At 42.5% G+C, this 20,435-nt stretch overlaps 1 protein-coding gene across 1 annotated transcript; it reads left to right on the top strand.

The window, feature by feature from the left end:
* Positions 1-1,980: 1,980 nt before the first annotated feature.
* On the top strand, positions 1,981-19,106 carry LOC112227657 (death-associated protein 1). Its single transcript, XM_024392457.2, has 4 exons — positions 1,981-2,174; positions 4,834-4,936; positions 12,397-12,439; positions 18,013-19,106. Exons 1-4 carry the CDS (start codon positions 2,120-2,122, stop codon positions 18,130-18,132), a joined length of 321 nt encoding a protein of 106 aa, XP_024248225.1. The 5' UTR covers positions 1,981-2,119; the 3' UTR covers positions 18,133-19,106.
* The last annotated feature ends 1,329 nt before the right edge of the window (positions 19,107-20,435 follow it).

The following is a 20,435-nucleotide window of genomic DNA, read 5'->3' as shown; positions in this document are numbered from 1 at the left end:
AGACTCTAAGTACGATTTTCAGGATGTCTCCTGGTCTGACAAACAACGCTGTAGCTCCGCCACTTTCCACCACAGATGCAGAAGGCCGACATAGACGGACACAGTGGATTGAGACACAGCCCATACAAAAGTATATCTATAGTTTAAACAGATTTTGATGGGGATTTTTATTTTGTTAATTAGATAATAATATTAAAATTGTAAAAATAAAGAAAAACCCTTGAATAGGTGTTCAAAAACGTTTGACCGGTAATGTATACTGTTGAATAGAGATAACATAGTGTTTAAGTGTGATGGGTCCTTCTACACAAACACATATATTGTTGGATAGAAATAACAATGTTTAGATGAGCACTCATACACACGACTCAAGGTATTTCTCAAGGCTGTATTCTCCCCTCTAGTGGCCATATGCAAGCAAACACACACACACAAACACACACACACACACGCACACACACACACACACACACACACACACACACACACACACACACACACACACACACACACACACACACACACACACACACACACACACACACACACATATGCACACAAACAAACTGTTTACACCAGTGGAGGACAGCTCTTAATAATGGCTGGAACGGAGTGAATGGAATGGCATCAGAAACATCAAACACATTGTTTCCATGTGTTGATGTATCTGATACAGTTCCACCCTATTCTACTCCAGCCATTACCACAAGCCTGTCCTCCCCAATTAAGATGCCAGCAACCCCCTGTAGTCTACACACTCATATATATATATATATGGTTTCCATGTGTTTGATGCCATTCCATTCACGCCGTTACAGCCATTATTATGAGCTGTCCTCCACTGAAGCCTCTACAGAATAAAAATATTCCAAAACATGCATCCTGTTTGCAACAAGGCACTAAAGTGATACTGCAAAGAAATGTGCAAAGCAATTACATTTTTTGTCCTGCATACAAAGTGTCATGTTTGGGGCAAATCCAATACAACACATTACTGAATAACACTCTCTATATTTTCAAGCATAGTGGTGGCTGCATCATGTTATGGGTATGCTTGTAATCGTTACCTTAACAATTACAAGCATACCCATAACATGATGCAGTTTTTCAGGATAAAAAAGAAACGGAATGGAGCTAAGCACAGGCAAAATCCTAGAGGAAAACCTGGTTAAGTCTGCTTTCCACCAGACACTGGAATATGAATTCACCTTTTAACAGGACAATAAATCAAATCAAATCAATAACGTTAAACACAAGGCCAAATCTACACTGGAGTTACTTACCAGGAATACAGTGAATGTTTCTGAGTGGCAGAGTTACAGTTTTGACTTAAATCTACTTGAAAATCTATGGAAAGACCTGAAAATGGTTGTCTAGCAATGATCAACAACCAATTTGACAGAGCTTGAAGAATTTTGAAAAGAAAACTGGGCAAATGTTGCACAATCCAGGTGTGGAAAACTCTAAGAGACCTACCCAGAAAGACTCCCAGCTGTAGTCGTTGCCAAAGGTGCTTCTAAAAAGTATTGACTCATGGGTGTGAATACTTATGTTAATTAGATATTTCTGTATTTCATTTTTTTTAATACATTTTGCTAAAATTCCTAAAAACATTTTTTAACTTTGTCATTATGGGGTATTGTGTGTAGATGGATGAGAGAAAACAAATATTTAATCAATTTTGAATTCAGGCTATAACACAACCAAATGTGCAGTAAATCAGTGGGCATGAATACTTTCTGAAGGCACTGTATGTTGTTAATGTTATGACTTAAATCTACTTGGTTCTATAAAAAAAAGGACACATGGAAAGCAGTAACCTCCTTGCCTTTTGATTGATTGGGAGAGACAGAGGGAGATGCCTGCTTTTACAGTATCTATCCATGGGAAATTCTTTATTCTGGCACCAGCCGCATCCCGTACCACCCTCTCGACGTCAGACTTAACTTGACTTTCCTATTTGTCTGATATTTTCACTGTCGTCATCACGCACAGTTGCCAAACAAGAAGCCACGTTGACGAACTGGACTGAAGTCGACTGCTGCTGTTTACCCCAGAAAAGAAAAGGAATAGCTATTTAAACGAGTGTTTTCACGCTTCCGACAGACATTAGTTAGATATGTCTTCGCCGCCGAAGGAGAAAATCGAGACCAAAGGAGGACACCTCCCGGCTGGTATTGAACCTTACGTTGCTTTTTTGCAACATCGCTTTTTGTATTCACGGTTCAGCTGACGTATCACGGCATATGCATTAGGCCTATGTCAATAGTTGCATTTGACAACGTTAGTTAGTCTACTTGAAATGTATGTATATCTAACATGTGTGTACGCTAACATGTGTGTACGCTGCTGTTGAACAATATCGTATAGTTTAGCAATTAAATCAGTTTTTTTTTTCTCCTTTCGTTAGGGCTATTTCCCGGATGACGTGCCATATTGTAACGTTAGCTAAACGCTTGATCCACACCACGCCTATCGAATACGACTTAATCTTGCAAGACAATTTGATAAACGTTACCAATGCTAGATTGCCATTAAATCTATATATTTGATTATAGCTTAGTATCGTGGAAGCTACCTTTTTTTAAAAGTCTGTGTGGAATCTGATAACACCTAAGGAGTACGTGGACAGAAAGTAGGGCACGATAGTATGCCATGATTACCAGAAGACACTGACCCCTCCCATTACGCATGTTTACACTGGGCTGCACTGGGGTCAGTACGCAATTAGGAGTTACATTAACACCGTGGAGCGGTGCAAGATATGGGTCGAGAAACATACCTCAATGCAGGAATGGGATTAGCCCTTGATCATGACTCTCAGTTACTTTACACATGAGTCATTGGACAAAGGTGTCTTCTACAGGCGGGAGTTTTATTAAGAGCCGTGACTCTCTGAACATTAACACGGGTACGGTTTTGGAAGCATAAGTACCTTTATCTTTTCAAAAAACAAAGGTTAAAGTGATACACCTTTTTTATAGGGTTAGGATTCCCACATGGTCACATTTCCATGTTACTGCGCTTGTTTACGGCAAACATACAGAAGACAGACGACCTGTGTGAATGAGGAAGACTCTGGACTACCTGTACTAATTAGCTATCTGCGTTTCTGAACGTCTGTGCTGTGTGTAAACGGAAGACAGACGCAACACAGCTCTTGAGTGGCGCAGTGGTCTAAGGCACTACAGACCCTGGTTCGATCCCGGGCTGTATCACAACCGGCCGTGATCGGGAGTCCCATAGGGCGGCGCACAATTGGCCCAGCGTCACCTGGGTTTGGCTGGAATAGGCCGTCATTGTAAAAATAAAAATGTATTCTTAACTGACTTGCCTAGTTAAATCAGTGTACAGTAAGTGTGTATTTTGTCTTTGTGAAATTATTTTGATTGGGATATGTTTCTAGAACCGTACTGCAATTGAGAATCAAATCAGGTTTAGATGGAGTATTTGGGTTCGATTCTGAAGGGGGACCAGTACGAAAACTGTAGGCCTATGCACTCACTACTGTAAAGGCGTCCATATGCTTCCCAGCTGAAACTGTTCATAAGAGTTTGTGCATATATCATGACAATAGTTTGTGACCTTTTGGAATTCGGCAAGGTTTTTTGGGGGTTGTTCGGTATCTGAGGTCTACGCCCCTTCGTCGGGATTCTTCAATACATTTATTGTTTTCTATTTATTTAACTCTTATTTTACCAGGTAAGTTGACTGAGAAAACATTTTCAGCGACGACCCGAGTCTTTATTGTCATTCAATGAGAGAGAACTCACTTTCATGCAATTTTTGTCATTGTGAAATACTGCACCAAACATCTTAATTGGATGTAAAAATTGAGTCACTATGATCTTCCCTACAGATTTACCGAGTTATCTTAGATTAATTCAGACCATTTTGAGGAAGTATATGCTGGCTACAGTGTCTCAAAATGGACAAACAGTACTATTGCTGCTTTTTCTAATTTTTCAAACAAAGGTCTTTTGAGGGAGTATGTGGGCACACTGGTTTAGGCGGCAGACGATCTGAAGCATGCTGACGCCTTAAATCGCTCTGGATTAGAGCGTCAGCTAAATGTAAAAATATATATGTATTTCCGCATGATATGAGTGCAATCACTGTCTTCATTCTGGATCACAAGCTATCTACTGTATGTCCTTTATATTACACAGACTGGCCTGTCGCCCAGTTAGGCTATCTGATTATATTGCACAGACTGGCCTGTCGCCCAGTTAGGCTATCTGATTATCTGTCTGTCTGTGGTTTTATTTAACTGCTTTTGTGAAGGACATTTTCATTTTGCCTGAGCCTTTTATCTACTCTTGTACCCTAATGCAGCGCTTCCCAAACTCAGTCCTGGGGACAGTTTTGTCTAGAAGGTATACAGCTTTTGTCAAAATGGACTTTTCATAGCAGGTGTAGTACAATTTACGCAGCAGGTTAGGAAAATTAACGTTTTGAGTTGATGCGTTGCTTATTTGAAACCGCTGTGCAGTGCTAGGACAAAACACTACATGTGCACCCTTTGGGGTCCCCAGGACCGAGTTTGGGAAAGGTATCTGCTATCCGGGGTCCTTGGGACGTCCCTACCCGAAACCCTACCTTAACCCTTTTAAATGTCATCTTCAATGGGGGTAGGGATGTCCCAAGGGTCCCGGATAGCATGGACCTTTTGGGGGACGCTGTCCTAATGTGTGTCAATGTGCATGTGGTGTGTGTTTGTTAATATGTAACAGTTTTGGTGTTTTAATGTGCATGTTTGTTTGTTTGTTTGTTTGTTAATGTGTAACTGTCCTAGTGTGTAGCTAATTGCGTGTGTCTTTGTGTGTGTGACAGTAAAGGCAGGGGGGATGAGGATAGTGCAGAAGCACCAGGGAGCAGCTCCACCTGAGACCCCTCCCATCAAAGACGAGGACGAGGACTTTGTGGAGGAACCTAGGTAACACACACACTAAACTTTGACCTGTGGCCTCTGAACAGCATGCCAGAATACTGTTGCTTTTTAAAATGCACATATACACACACACACACACACACACAGAGTCCTAATGTTTCATTTTTAGAACTGGTGAGAACATTCTACAAACAAGCCAATCACCCTCTAATTCACTAAATAACCCATGATTGGCCGGTAGCTGTACTAGAGTAGAAAACAACCAGGTCTGATACTATCTGTTCAACAAGTTGAGGGCCACCTTGTTTTACTTAGATGGTTGTTATGGCCTACTGTTTAGTGGTTATTCTGAACATGTCTGAGGCTTCATTCATGTGGTGTCTGAGGCTTCATTCATGTGGTGTCTGAGGCTTCATTCATGTGGTGTCTGAGGCTTCATTCATGTGGTGTCTGAGGCTTCATTCATGTGGTGTCTGTCTGAGGCTTCATTCATGTGGTGTCTGTCTGAGGCTTCATTCATGTGGTGTCTGTCTGAGGCTTCATTACTGTTGGGTAAAAGAATGGTGCTTTATACCCCTGCTAAGGTCCTCTCTGCGTCTCCACTCTTGAGCAATGTCTGTTTTTATACAGGTGAAATATTCCCACCACACTACCTGTGTGTGTGTTTCTTTGTGCATACGTGCCTGTTGAGTGTACTCTGCAAAGACTATCGAACGGTTCAACAACCAGCTGAGTTCTATGGAATCATTCAAACTCAGCTGGTCTAGTATTTTATTAGGATCCCCATAAGTTCCTGTCAAGGCAGCTTACTACTCTTCCTGGGGTCCAAACAGGACCAACACAACAATAGTCTGCATCATTAATACAACCATACATCACACAATACATTGTGCGCTATACAAGTGTATACTGCTCCACCAATACAAGTGTACGCTATAATATTACAACAATATAATGTTAGTGTGTGCCGATGTCCTTAAGAACAAACAAGATCTGTCGTTAGGTCTGTAAAAGTAAAGAGGGCAAGAGGTTTAGAGTATTGGAATGCACCCGGCAGGGTGTGCCCTCGACTGAGCCTGTCTAGAGAAGACTTCCCTATTCGGGAGTGTAGTAGTCACATGATTTCTCTTGACTCTGCAGTGGTCTGACCGACAACAAACTGTCTATCTTCAATGGAACATGTATACAGTATGGACTGTAATTCATTTACATTTCTATAGTACTCTGGAGGAACTTTTCTCAGAGAGCGAGATATATGAAAGTAAAGGGGCTGAATAATTTTGCACGCCCAATTTTTCAGTTTTTTATTTGTTAAAAAAGTTTGAAATATCCAATAAATGTCGTTCCACTTCATGATTGTGTCCCACTTGTTGTTGATTCTTCACAAAAAAATACAGTTTTATATCTTTGTTTGAAGCCTGAAATGTGGCAATAGGTCGCAAAGTTCAAGGGGGCCGAATACTTTCGCAAGGCACTGTATATATACATACACAGTTCGTCGGAAGTTTACATACACTTAGGTTGTAGTCATTAACTTGTTTTTCAACCACGCTACAAATTTCTTGTTAACAAACTATAGTTTTGGCAAATCGGTTAGGACATCTACTTTGTGCATGATACAATTGCAGTGGGTCAGAAGTTTAAATACTATGTTGACTTTGCCTTTAAACAGCTTGGAAAATTCCAGAAAATTATGTCATGGCTTTAAAAGCTTCTGATGGGCTAATTGACATCATTTGAGTCAATTGGAGGTGTACCTGTGCATGTATTTCAAGGCCTACCTTCAAACTCTGTGCTTCTTTGCTTGACATCATGGGAAAGTCAAAAGAAATCAGCAAAGACCTTAGAAAAAAATTGTAGACCTCCACAAGTCTGGTTCATCCTTGGGAGCCATTTCCAAACGCTTGAAGGTACCACGTTCATCTGTACAAACAATAGTGTGCAAGTATAAACACCATGGCACCACGCAGCCGTCATACCACTCAGGAAGGAGATGCATTCTGTCTCCTGGAGATGAACGTACTTTGGTGTGAAAAGTGCAACTCAATCCGAGAAAAACAGCAAAGGACCTTGTGAAGATGCTGGAGGAAGCGGGTACAAAAGTATCTATAGTCCACAGTAAAACGAGTCCTATATCAACATAACCTGAAAGGAAGCTCAGCAAGGAAGAGGACTGTTCCAAAACCGCCATAAAAAAGCCAGACTACAGTTTGCAACAAAGATCATACTTTTTAGAGAAATGTCCTCTGGTCTGATGAAACAAAAATAGAACTGTTTGGCCATAATGACCATCATTATGTTTGGAGGAAAAAGGGGGAGGCTTGCAAGCCAAAGAACACCACTCCAACTGTGAAGCACGGGGGTGACAGCATCATGTTGTGGGGGTGACAGCATCATGTTGTGGGGGTGCTTTGCTGCAGTGGGGACTGGTGCACTTCGCAAAATAGATGGCATCATGAGAGAGGAATATTGTGTGGATATATTGAAGCAACATCTCAAGACATTAGTCAGGTAGTTAAAGCTTGGTCGCAAATGGGTCTTCCAAAGGGACAATGACCCCAAGCATACTTCTAAAGTTGTGGCAAAATGGCTTAAGGACAACGAAGTCAAGGTACTGGAGTGGCCATCACAAAGCCCTGATCTCAATCCTATAGAAAATTTGTGGGCAGAACTGAAAAAGTGTTCGAGCAAGTTGAGCATCAGCATTCGTGAGTTCGATTTACAGGCTCAAAATGGCCTGAAACAAAGACCTTTCTTCTGAAACTCGTCAGTCTATTCTTTTTCTGAGGAAAAAACTGAAGATCACATAGAACGCTGTGTTCTACTCCCTTCGCAGAACAGTGCATATTGGCTCTAACCAGAATAGAAAGAGGAGTGGGAGGCCCCAGTGCACAACTGAGCAAGAGGACAAGTACATTGGAGTGTCTAGTTTGAGAAGCCTATGCCTCACAAGGCCTCAACTGGCACCTTCATTAAATAGTACCCGCAAAACACCAGTCTCAACGTCAACAAAACAAAACAAGGACATTTCTAAGTGACCCCAAACCTTTGAACGTGTGTGTGTGTGGTGGTGGAGCAGGAGATTGGTTGCTGCGTGATAGCTGAACCACAGAGAGAGGCTTAACTTCCATCCTGGCCTAAAGAGGGAGGCTGCCATAATGGCTCCGAGTTCTCTCTGGAGAGATCAGAGGCGGCTGTGAATCTGCCCGTGTGAAATGCAGTAGGAATCCCCACTGATGCATACAACTTGGCTCTTGCCCTAGTTCTGGCTCAAGCTGTCGCTCATTAAAGAGCTAGTTTAGAGTGTGTGCATGTGTGTGTCCACCTGCTCTCGACAGTGGGCCGGTGGGTTCTGTGTAGATGTGGAGCCGAGTGGCCAAGGGAACGCCTGTCACATACAATTTAGACCTCTAAGATGGATGGGAGGAGAGAGAGATGGACAGACTGAGAGGGGGGTTAGAGAGGCTTGGTTCGCTCTCCCAGTCCAAGTAAATCTTGAACTGTTGAAGCCAGTATAGTCAACAGAGCGTTTTCACCATGGTCAACTCTGCTCTGCCACACACACTTCCTGGTCTTCTGGGACCTGTTGCACCAGTTGGGAGTAAACATTTTTTTTAAAGTTGGCCTTAAATGATTGGTCAAATGTTTTGCACAACCAAAAATATGACTTGTCATTGCTTCATCATTCATTATATTTAATGATTCATAATGACGTTTGGTATGCTGCGCCTGTTACTAAGCTGTTGCCATTCTTGTGGCCAAATTTACACTGTTTGTAAAGTGCTCTCTGCCCATAGAGTATACACTGCCTGTGAAGTACACACTTCACACATCATTTTGGAAAGCTCACCACATACGTTTTCTTAACCAACTGGATGAATCAATAAATGATTACTGTAAGAATGACTATCAATGAGTGACCAGAATATTCAAATAAAGTAGGCTAATGCCATTGAAGGCATGTATCAAATCTTTACTTACTGCAACTCCTAAAGTCATCCGTTTTTTAAAATGCTGTTAAATCATTTCCCAGCGTGTGATCAGCTATAATTTCATCGCTGTTTTTGATTGGGTCAGCACCATTACGCTGATTTGATACAAGCACGGGGACTCGTCTCAATAACTCAATGGCAGATGTCCGTTTTTGATATTTATCTACATTGAGGTGAGTGCTCATGATGATCTGGTCTACTCATGAGTTATTTTTTGAACCTTTTATTTAACTTGGCAAGACGGTTAAGAACAAATTATTATTTACAATGCCGGCCAGGCAAAAGGCCTCCTGGGATTCAAAATAAAAATGACACTACATGGCCAAAGTATATGTGGATTCGGCTATTTCAGCCACACTCGTTGCTGATATGTATAAAATTGAGCACAAAGCCATGCAATCTCCATCGACAAACATTGGCAGTAGAGTGGCCCACACTGAAGAGCTCAGTGCCTTTCACTGTGGCACCGTCATAGGATGCCACCTTTCCAACAAGTCAGTTCGTCAAATTGCTTCCCAGGTCAACTGTACGTGCTGTTATTGTGAAGTGGAAACGTCTAGGAGCATCAACGGCTCAGCCACGAAGTGGTAGGCCACACAAGCTCACAGAACGGGACTGCCGAGTGCTGAAGCGTGTTGCGCGTAAAGACGCCTGTCCTCGGTTGCATCACTCACTACCGAGTTCCAAACTGCCTCCGGAAGCAACGTCGGCATGAGTATTGTTCCTCGGGAGATTCGTGAAATGGGTTTGAATTGGAATGCGACTACGAGCCAGGCCTAATCGTCTAACATCAGTGTACGACCTCACTAATGCTCTTGTGGCTAAATGGAAGCAAGTCCCCACAGCAATGTTCCAACATCTAGAGGAAGGCCTTTCCAGGAGAGTGGAGGCTGTCATGGCAGAAAAGGGGGACCAACTCCATATACAATACCCATGATTTTGGAATGAGATGTTCGTCGACCAGTTGTCCACATACACTAAAAGTATGTGGTTGTTCCACCTAGCTATGTTAAGATGATATGTGGTTGTTCCACCTAGCTATGTTAAGATGAATGCACTAACTGTAAGTCGCTCTGGAGAAGTCTGTTTTTACATTTTAGTCATTTAAACATAGTGGATCATTTTGCTCTTCACCGGTTTAGGCTAACAGTAGTTTATATATAATTTTATACCAATAGCCAGATGAGGGAACCATGGGTGTCATTGAAGTACAGAAATTCAACTGTGGCAAAATATACATTTTGACAGTAGATATTCTGCTGGTTAACACTAGAACCTCGAGTGACCCCCCTCAAGCTAATGAGCAGTCATTCTGACCATGTAATTAATACATGTATGCTATCACAAAAAAATAATCATTTGGTTCTGTTTATAAAGGTCTTGGGTAATGTTAGAATACGAAAAGATGTATATTTAAATGAACACAATAGCATTTTCATGAGTTTGTTACTGTAGGCTGTATGTAAACTAAACACGTTCAAGTATTCAACATTATTATTTGTGGAGTGTCTTTTTTCCAACTATGAATCAAAAAGCAAATCTGTTGGGTCGCGGTAACTTTGTCTATTGACTAAAAGACAAACAATATCCCAACCTTAAGATGCACGGTCAGCAAGACGCACAATCAAATGAAAAAATCAGGAGCCTAAACATCATTATTAGTACCAAATGTACTTTAATAAATTGTGATAATCAGCACAGAAGCGATAATGGCATTATAATGAATGTGTCAATATGACCGCAGTCAATTGTCTGCTAGTGCTTAATGGTGCATCTTCACACAATGTCATCTGTTGGAGCATGTCACATAAACAACGAAAGCTGGGGAGGGCGTTGTTGTTGTTTTTTTGTTGCTTGAGATGTAGAGCCTGCTCTCTGTGGTGACATTTTGTGCTGAAAATCGTCCCGTAGCATTGTCACCGGCTTGTTCTATCTAAATGGTGCCGGCCCTTCCTGTCTGTTTTATCTGGTGGTTGTGTGGTCGCTTTCTCGCTTTTTTGGCGCTCAGGCCTCGGAGGTTAAGGCTCAGGCCTCGGAGGTTAAGGCTCAGGCTGAGGAGGTTAAGGCTCAGGCCTCGGAGGTTAAGGCTCAGGCCTCGGAGGTTAAGGCTCAGGCCTCGGAGGTTAAGGCTCAGGCCTCGGAGGTTAAGGCTCAGGCCTCGGAGGTTAAGGCTCAGGCTGAGGAGGTTAAGGCTCAGGCTGAGGAGATGTAGGTTAAGGCTCAGATGGTTAAGGCTCAGGCTGAGGAGGTGTAGGTTAAGGCTCAGATGGTTAAGGCTCAGGCTGAGGAGTGGAGAAGGAGGGGCAATGGGGGAAAACGTTTTTAAAAATGACATGCCCTCCTTAAACTGGTTATAACTTAATTTCTGTTGTGATAAGATTCTATCACTGACAGTGTGTTACATAGTCCTTGACTTTTCTTAAATAAGTCTGAGGGGGGGGGGCATGACTTTAAAAATGGCAGAGTAAAAACAATGCATTTAATTTTGTAAAGTGGTTTCTTGCATCAAACACAACAACAGGTAACTTAAAGCGGGTACAGCCTCAGTGGTCACAGTAAACGAGCACTGGAAGGTGCACAGTTTGTGCTCATCCGAACTGGAAGTGGAGGGAACAATGGAAATGGAGCCTGTGACACCACTTCCTCTTTTGGACGTTAACATGACGACACTCCATCTTAACTTCTCCTTCACATTTCTGGATTGGTTGAACAGTGCAGAAGTTTTTATTATTATTTTTGGGGGTAAAGACCAGTATGTAGGGGATGTAGTTTTAGGCTCTTTAAAAATAAAAAAACATGCTACGTTAGGTTAGTCAGTCGTTAACTTCTTGACAAGGTCGCGGGTGTTGTACCATGGATGCTAGCTACAATATGTAGACTACCTTAAGTGTGTATGCTACTTTATGTAGCCCTGTCCGAACCTCCAGAGGTAGTTGCTGAAGACAGCATTTTACTTCCTGTAATAGTTCTGCTGTTAAACTAGACCGGACTCGTTTCCCATGTCAAGGTCTATGTCCACCTCGGAATAATCCCGCATACTCGCTCTCATTCCTTCCCTCTCAACTCAACCTTTTTCCTCTCTCTCCCTGCTCCAAAGGTGTGTTCTCACCCCATCCCTCCTGTCTGCTGTTTGAGTTGCAGTGTAGATCCAGACCAGGATTAATGTTAGTCATTTAGCAGGTTGGCAGGCAGGTCCACAGCACCACAGTACTGTGGCTGAGCTCAGGGCTCTTTTTTTCTCTCTCTCTGCAGTCTCTCCCTCTGGAGTCATACTAGGCCAGGATGTTCCTTTCCTTATAACACACTTGCTGTTCAATGGGATCAAACAGAAGCGATTTATGTTCCTGTCTTTGTAACATCCTGAAAAAGAAAGTCGATGGTCAGTGGTTTTGATATTGACACTGACATTTCATCTCAACAAAATGTTATTTTGTCCCGTCAGAGTATTGACATGGAGATAGTCAGTCTGTTTTTATAATCTCTGTCTCTCTCTCTCTCTGTCTCTCTGTCTAGCCCACCAAAGCCCACTGTGGTCGTTTCAGGAGTGGTTACAAAGGTAAGTGGTCACACACACACCTACCTTAGCCCACCCCTTTCCACATACACCATACTGACCCCCCTAGCTAAGCTCACCTCCCTGTGGTTCCTACTTACCATCTGTACCTTTTAATCCTCTATCTGTCTGTGTTATTACACCTGCAGGCTGCGACAGGCTCTTTAGCTCTACCCCCAGTCTTTCCATGTATCCCTCAACACGCCTGCAGGCTGCGACAGGGTCTTTACCTCTCTGGCTCTAACCCCAGTCGTTCCATGTATCCCCCAACATGCCTGCAGGCTCTTTACCTCTCCGGCTCTCCCCCAGTCTGGCCATGTATCCTCCAACACGCCTGCAGGCTGCTACAGGCCTTAAATAAAGCCTGGTGAACCAGGGGGCAGCTGTTCAGATTACTTTATATTCTCCCACTGAGATGACCGTGGAGAGAGGAGCTACATCTCCCTGATAAAGGCTAGCCTTACTGCCTCAGTTCTATCTGAGGTTTGGTGAACTAGGGGTTAACACTGTCTAAATTCCACTCAATTATATTGCATTCCTATGGAGAGAGATCTCTCTCTCAAACCCTGACTTTCTCTCTTCCTGCTTTACTGTCTTTTCTGGTTGGCAGCGATTAGAATTCTGCATCATTAAAGTGTAAATATGTAACTTTTTGGGCGACCCGAACAAATACACATAGAAGTGTGAGTCATAGATCTTGTCATTCTCATTGAAAGCAAGTCTAAGAAGCGGTAGATCTGTTCTATGTGCGCTATTTCTATTTTTGCTGTACTTTTGTCTTTTACTTCCGGTTTTGTACACCAGCTTCAAACAGCTGAAACAACAATATTTTTGCTGTACTTTTGTCTTTTACTTCCGGTTTTGTACACCAGCTTCAAACAGCTGAAACAACAATATTTTTTGCTTTAGGAAAATGTATTTCACAGCGGTTTAGAAGGTATAATGAATCACTCTACTGAACAGAAATATGAACGCAACATGTAAAATGTTGGTCCCATGTTTCATGAGCTGAAATAAAATATCTCAGAACTTTTCCATAAACACAAAAACCTTATTTCTCTGAAATGTTGTGCCCAAATTTGTTTGCTTCCCTGTTAGTGAGCATTTCTCCTTTGCAAAGATAATCCATCCACCTGACAGGTGTGGCATATCAAGAAGCTAATCAAACGGCATGATCATTACACAGGTGAACCTTGTGCTGGGGACAATAAAAGGCCACACAAATGTGCAGTTTTGTCACTCACACAACACAATGCCACAGATGTCTCAAGTTTGTGCAATTGGCATGCTGACTGTAGAAATGTCCACCAGAGCTGTTGCCAAATAATTGAATGTTAATTTCTCTACCATAAGCTGCCTCAAATTACATTTCAGAGAATTTGGCAGTATGTCCAACCGACCTCACAACCGCAGATCACGTATAACCACGCCAGCCCAGGACCTCCATTTCCGGCTTCTGATACCAGCCACCCGGACAGCTGATGAAACTGAAGAATTATTGCACAAACAGTCAGAAACCATCTCAGGGAAGCTCGTCGTCCTCACCAGGGCCTTGACCTGAATGCAGTTGGGTGTCGTAATTGACTTCAGTGGGGAAATGCTCACCTTGTGCTCTTCACGGATGAATCGCTGTTTGAACTGTACCGGGCAGCTGGCAGACAGCTTGGATAGCGTCGTGGGGGCGAGTGGTTTGCTGATGTCAACGTTGTAAATGGTGTGCTCCAAGGTGGTGTTTGGGTTAAGGTATGGGCAGGTATAAGCTTTACACAATTCCTGGAAGCACAAAATGTCCCAGTTCTTCCATGGCCTGCAAAATCACCAGACATGTCACCCTTTGAGTATGTTTGGGATGTTCTGAATCGGTTCACAACAGTGGTATGTTCCGGTTCCCTCCAATACCCAGCAACTTCGCACAGTCATTGTAGGTAACATTACCTCCGCCACACTCATCCTCAACACAGGTGGTGTGTGCTTAGTCCTGCAGCCCCATCCACATCGATGGGGTTGCAGTGAAGCGGATCAAGAGCTCCAAGTTCCTCAGTGTCCACATCATTAAGGACTTAAAATGGTCCACACACGCGCCTCTTCCCCCTCAGGAGGTTGAAAAGATTTGTCACTACAGGGTGGTGCGGACAGCCCAGTACATGGGGCTGAGCTCTCTGCCATCCAGGACCTCTATCAGGCGGTGTGAAACGGAGGCCTGGAAAATCTTAAGACTCAAGCCACCCAAGCCATAAACTCTTCTCACTGCTTCCGCACGGTACCGGTGCTTCAAGTCTTACTCCAACAGGCCCCTATAACAGCTTCTGTTCCCAAGCCATAAAGCTAACTGAATAGCTAACTGAATAGCTAGATGGACTATCTGAGTTGACCCTTGTATTTAATTTTTCTCTATGTATACTGACACTCCAACACACACCAATATGCACATACAGTGCCTTCAGAAAGTATTCATACCCCTTGACTTTTTCAAAATGTTGTGTTACAGCCTGAATTTAAAAGGGATTCAGTTGAGATTGTGTTCACTAGCCTACACACAATACTCATAATACTCCATGTCAAAGTGGAATGATATTTTTTACAAATTAATAAAAAATGAAAAGCTGAAATGTCTTGAGTCAAAGTATTCAACCCCTTTGCTTAACAAAGTCACAATAAGTTACATGGACTCACTCTGTGTACAATAATAGCGTTTCACATGATTTTTGAATGACAAGCTCCTCGCTGTACTCTACACATACAATTACACATGGCCAAAATGATGTGTACACTCCTTCAAATGTGTGGATTAGGCTATTTCAGACAAACCTGTTGCTGACCGGTGTATAAAATCGAGCACACAGCCATGCGATCTCCATAGATAAATATGGGCAGTAGAATGGCCTTACTGAAGAGCTCAGTGACTTTCAACGTGGCACCATCATAGGATGCCACTTTTCCAACAAGTCAGTTTGTTGAATTTCTGCCCTTCTAGAGCTGCCCCGGTCAACTAAGTGCTGCTGTTGTGAAGTGGAAACGCCTAGGAGCAACAACGGCTCAGCTGCGAAAGTGGTAGGCCACACAAGCTCACAGAACGGGACCGCCGAGTGCTGAAGCGCGTAGAGCATAAAAATTAAGCCTAAAATCAGCATGCACAATGCCAAGCGTCGGCTGGAGTGGTGTAAAGTTCACCGCCATTGGTTTCTAGAGCAGTGATGGATCACTCTTCACAATCTGGCAGTCCGACGGCCGAATCTGGGTTTGGTGGATGGCAGGAGAACGCTACCTGTCTGAATGCATAATGCCAACTGTAAAGTCTGGTGGAGGAGGAATAATGGTCTGAGGCTGTTTTTCATGGTTCCGGCCCCTTAGTTCCAGTGAAGGGAAAACTTAACACTACAGGATACAATTACATTCTAGAAGATTCTGTGCTTCCACCTTTGTGTCAACAGTTTGGGGAAGGCCCTTTTTTTGTTTCAGCATAATGCCCCAGTGCACAAAGCGAAGACCAGACAGAGATGGTTTGTCGATCGGTGTGGGAGAACTTGACTGGCTTGCACAGAGCCCTAATCTCAACTCGATTGAACACCTTTGGGATGAATTGTAACGCCGACTGTGAGCCAAGCCTAATCGCCCAACATCAGTGCCCAACCTCACTAATGCTCTTGAAGCTGAATGGAAGCAATGTTGCAACATCTAGTGGAAAGCCTTCCCATAAGAGTAGAGGCTGTTATAGCAGCAAAGGGGGACCAACTCCAATTTAATGCCCGTGATTTTGTAATGAGATGTTCGAGCATAATACTTTTGACCATGTACAATTATCTGTAAGGTCTGTCAGTCGCGCAGTGATTTCCAAACACAGATTCAACCGCACAGGTCAGGGAGGTTTTCCAATGTTTTGCGAAGAAGGGCACCGATTGGTAGATGGGTAAAAAATAATACTTTAATCTTGAAGTTATTAATTACATTTTGGATGGGGTCACTACAAAGATACAGGCGTCCTTCCTAACTCCGTTGCCGGAGAGGAAGGAAACCACTCAGCGATTTCACCATGAAGCCAATGGTGATTTTAAAACAGAGTTTAATGGCTGTGATAGGAGAAAATTGAGGATGGATCAACAACATTGTAGTTACTCCACAATACTAACCTTAATGAAAAGTAGCCTGTACAGAATAAAAAATATTGTAAAACATGCATCCTGTTTGCGATAAGGCACTAACGTAACACTGCAAAAAATATCCTGAATACAAAGCGTTATGTTTGGAGAAAATCCAACACTACACTGAGTGCCACTTCATATTTTCAGGCTTGGTGGTGGCTGCATCATGTTATGGGTATGCTTGTCATTGGCAAGGACTATGGAGGGTTTTTTTAGGCTAAAAATAAATGGAATAAAGCTAAGCACAGGCAAAATCCTAGAGGAAAACCTGGTTGTCTGCTTTCCAACAGACAATGGGAAACAAATGCACTTTTCAGCAGGACAGTAACTTAAAACACTAGGCCGAATACACACGAGTTGCTTACCAAGATGATATTGAATGAGTTTTTAAATAAGAAAATGTATCCAATGCTTTGGCCACAAACAAATATAGGATGAGTCAACAACATTATTTGGGTATGAGTCAACAACATTATTTGGGTATGAGTCAACAACATTATTTGGGTATGAGTCAACAACATTATTTGGGTATGAGTCAACAACATTATTTGGGTATGAGTCAACAACATTATTTGGGTATGAGTCAACAACATTATTTGGGTATGAGTCAACAACATTATTTGGGTATGAGTCAACAACATTATTTGGGTATGAGTCAACAACATTATTTGGGTATGAGTCAACAGAATATGGACTTTTTAAAAGTGAGCTTTTCACTGGACAGTTACTTTGACTTTCCGGGAATGAAACAACATAGACCATCAACACAGATTTCCCTATAGAGTTTAGACAACATACTAGTTTGTTTTTATCGTACCAGCTCCATTTGAGTATAAGGGGGTTCAGAGTGATGAGATGCCCAACTATAGGCCTCCTAACCTCAAATCAAATCAAATAACCTGGGTAACGAGGTCTGTCACCTCCCTGTGGCTTCTAGATCTAATACATCAGCTGTCGGAATTGTTTTCAATAGGAGTTATGGTCATAAACTGCAATCGTTATCTAACCAAAAAGAGATGGCCTTCATGAACATTATAAAACACAGACATGGCACATTAAACACTGCAGTTTTGCCTGTGGTGTGTGTGTATGTGTGTGTTCTCTATAGCCTCAGATATTCTGACTTCACTACTGTAACAACACAACTCTTATCTATAGCCTTGTTTACACCTGCAGTTTTTGAAGTGACTCAAATAAAAATGCATATCTGATTCGTATCTGTTTTTTTTACCTATACATACAAGTGATAGTGCTCCTCCATGTAGTTTCTAAGGCCAGTGTCAAGTAAACAGCATCTATAGGGCTCTGAATAAATGGTCTGGAATCAGATTGTGGTAAAAAAAAAAAAAATGCATTTCAAAGAATTCTGAGACACTGTGTAAGTGCCTGCATTCTGTAACACAGCTGTACTAAGTGTCTGTGTGGTTCTGTTCCCAGGGTGATAAGGACTTCACCCCTGCAGCAGCCCAGGTAGCTCACCAGAAGCCCCAGCCATCTATCACCAAGATGCCCCAGAACCAGCACCTCACTCAGCACATTCACCAGCCCCGCAAGTGAGGCTACCACCAAGCTTACCCTCCCTCCACTAACTCTGCTACAACTGGCCTCGCAAGTAATCACCACAAACGCATGTCTACGATCAGTTTTGTGTTTACCCCGTCCAATGCTTAAGTAAAGATTTGAGGAAGGGAAGCTGATCCTAGATCTGTGCCTAAGAGAAAGCCAACGCAATGTGATCAATGGACCACAGCAGCCTACCGACCAACCCAACAACCAATCATAAGCCAGAGATGAGCTCAAGCTCCTGCCTTCCCGCCACAACTGTCCTCACAGACCATAGTAGCCAGAAAGCAGCTTCTTAAGCCTGCAACCCACCAATTATGTGCCAGAAAGCAAAGTGAAAGAAACGGTGTGGAACCACAAACAGAAATCAACCAATCAAAGAACTACAGAAACCCAATCAAGCATGCACCCAATCTTCAAAAGTGCTCAGGTTACCAGGGCAACCCTTGTTAAGCATTCCATATGATTCCATTTCCTCTTTTGTTCTTAACTTTCTATGAACTAAGAACCTGTCATCATAGAAAATGATAGAGGCCTCTCGTTGCCTAAAGGCAGCCTTTGCATGGGCAGCTAAATGAAGGCCTTCCACCATTTTAATGTAGTCAATCGAGTGGGACATCCAACTTCATTGGCTGTTCCCTCCTGGTGACCCTGTTGGAGTCATGTCCAACCGGGTCATCAGGAGGGATCAGCCAATCGTGACAAAGAAGAAAACTGACAACTTCAAAATATAGATTAGGGTTGAGGTGCTATAATGGCACAGATACAAGAGTCTCTCTGTGGTTGTCATAGACCACAAACACACACCATCCCGTTTATGCCAGGTGTTGTTCATGGCAACTATAATTTCAGACTTTATTTTATCAAGAAGGATTTTGAGTTTATAAAGTGTAAAAAACAAAAAAATCCTTAGTCTGTGAATGGACTTAGGTGTGGTTGTCATAATAAATAAAGATTTAACTTTAAAATCGTTTTATGTCTTCAATGTTACTGGGTAATTATGTCATTTTGTATTGTCCATGAACAAACGTGTATTAACCTTAGTGACCTGTATATACAGTACCAGTCAAAAGTTTGGACACACCTACTCATTCAAGAGTTTTTCTTTATTTTTACTATTTTCTATATTGTAGAATAATAGTTAAGACATCAAAACTATGAAATAATACACATGGAATAATGTAATTATAGTGTTAAATCAATATTCTTCAAAGTACCCACCCTTTGCCTTGACAGCTTTGCACAGTCTTGACATTCTCTCAACCAGCTTCATGAGGTAATCACCTGGAATGCTTTCCCAACATTCTTAAAGGAGCTCCCACATAGGTTGAGGACTTTTTGGCTGCTTTTCCTTCACTTGTGGTCCAACTCATCCCAAATCTCAATTGGATTGAGGTCGGGTGATTATGGAGGCCAGGTCATCTGATGCAGCACTCCATCACTCTCCTTGGTAAAAAATAGCCCTTATACAGCCTGGAGGTGTGTTTTGGGTCATTGTCCTGTTGAAAAACAAATGACAAATAAGCGCAAACCAGACGGTATGGCGTATCGTTGCAGAATGCTATGGTAGCCATGCTGGTTAAGTAAATAAATCAGACTGTCACCAGCAAAGCACCCCTACACCATCACACCACCACCTCCATGCGTCACGGTGGGAACCACACATGCAGAGATCATCCATTCACCTACTCTGCGTCTCACAAAGACACTGCGGTTGGATCCACAAATCTCAAATTTGGACCAAAGGACAGATTTCCACCAGCCTAATGTCCATTGCTCGTGTTTCTTGGCCCAAGCAAGTCTCTTCTTCTCATGGGTGTCCTTTAGTAGCAGTTTCTTTGCAGCAATTTGACCATGAAGGCCTGATTCATGCAGTCTTCTCTGAACAGTTGATGCTGAGATGTGTCTAACTTGAACTCTGTGAAGCATTTATTTGGGCTGCAATTTGAGGCTGGTAACTCTAATGAACTTATCCTCTGCAGCAGAGGTAACTCTGGGTCTTCCTTTCCTGTGGCGGTCCTCATGAGCGCCAGTGTCATTATTGCGCTTGATGGTTCTTGCGGCCGTACTTGAAGAAACTTTCAAAGTTCTTAATTTTCCAGATTGACTGACCTTCATGTCTTAATGTAATGATGGGCTGTCATTTCTCTTTGCTTATTTGAGCTGTTCTTGCCATAATATGGATTTAGTCCTATTTGGTAGAAGGCCATCTGTATGCCACCCTACCTTGTCACAACACAACTGATTGGCTGAAATGCATGGAGGAAAGAAAATCCAGAAATTAACTTTTAACAAGG

The sequence above is a fragment of the Oncorhynchus tshawytscha genome, linkage group LG29 (assembly GCF_018296145.1).
Source record: "Oncorhynchus tshawytscha isolate Ot180627B linkage group LG29, Otsh_v2.0, whole genome shotgun sequence".
NCBI classification, from domain to species: Eukaryota; Metazoa; Chordata; class Actinopteri; order Salmoniformes; family Salmonidae; genus Oncorhynchus; species Oncorhynchus tshawytscha.
Note: the sequence above shows the minus strand (reverse complement) of the source record. Positions and strands in the feature narration are given on the sequence as shown.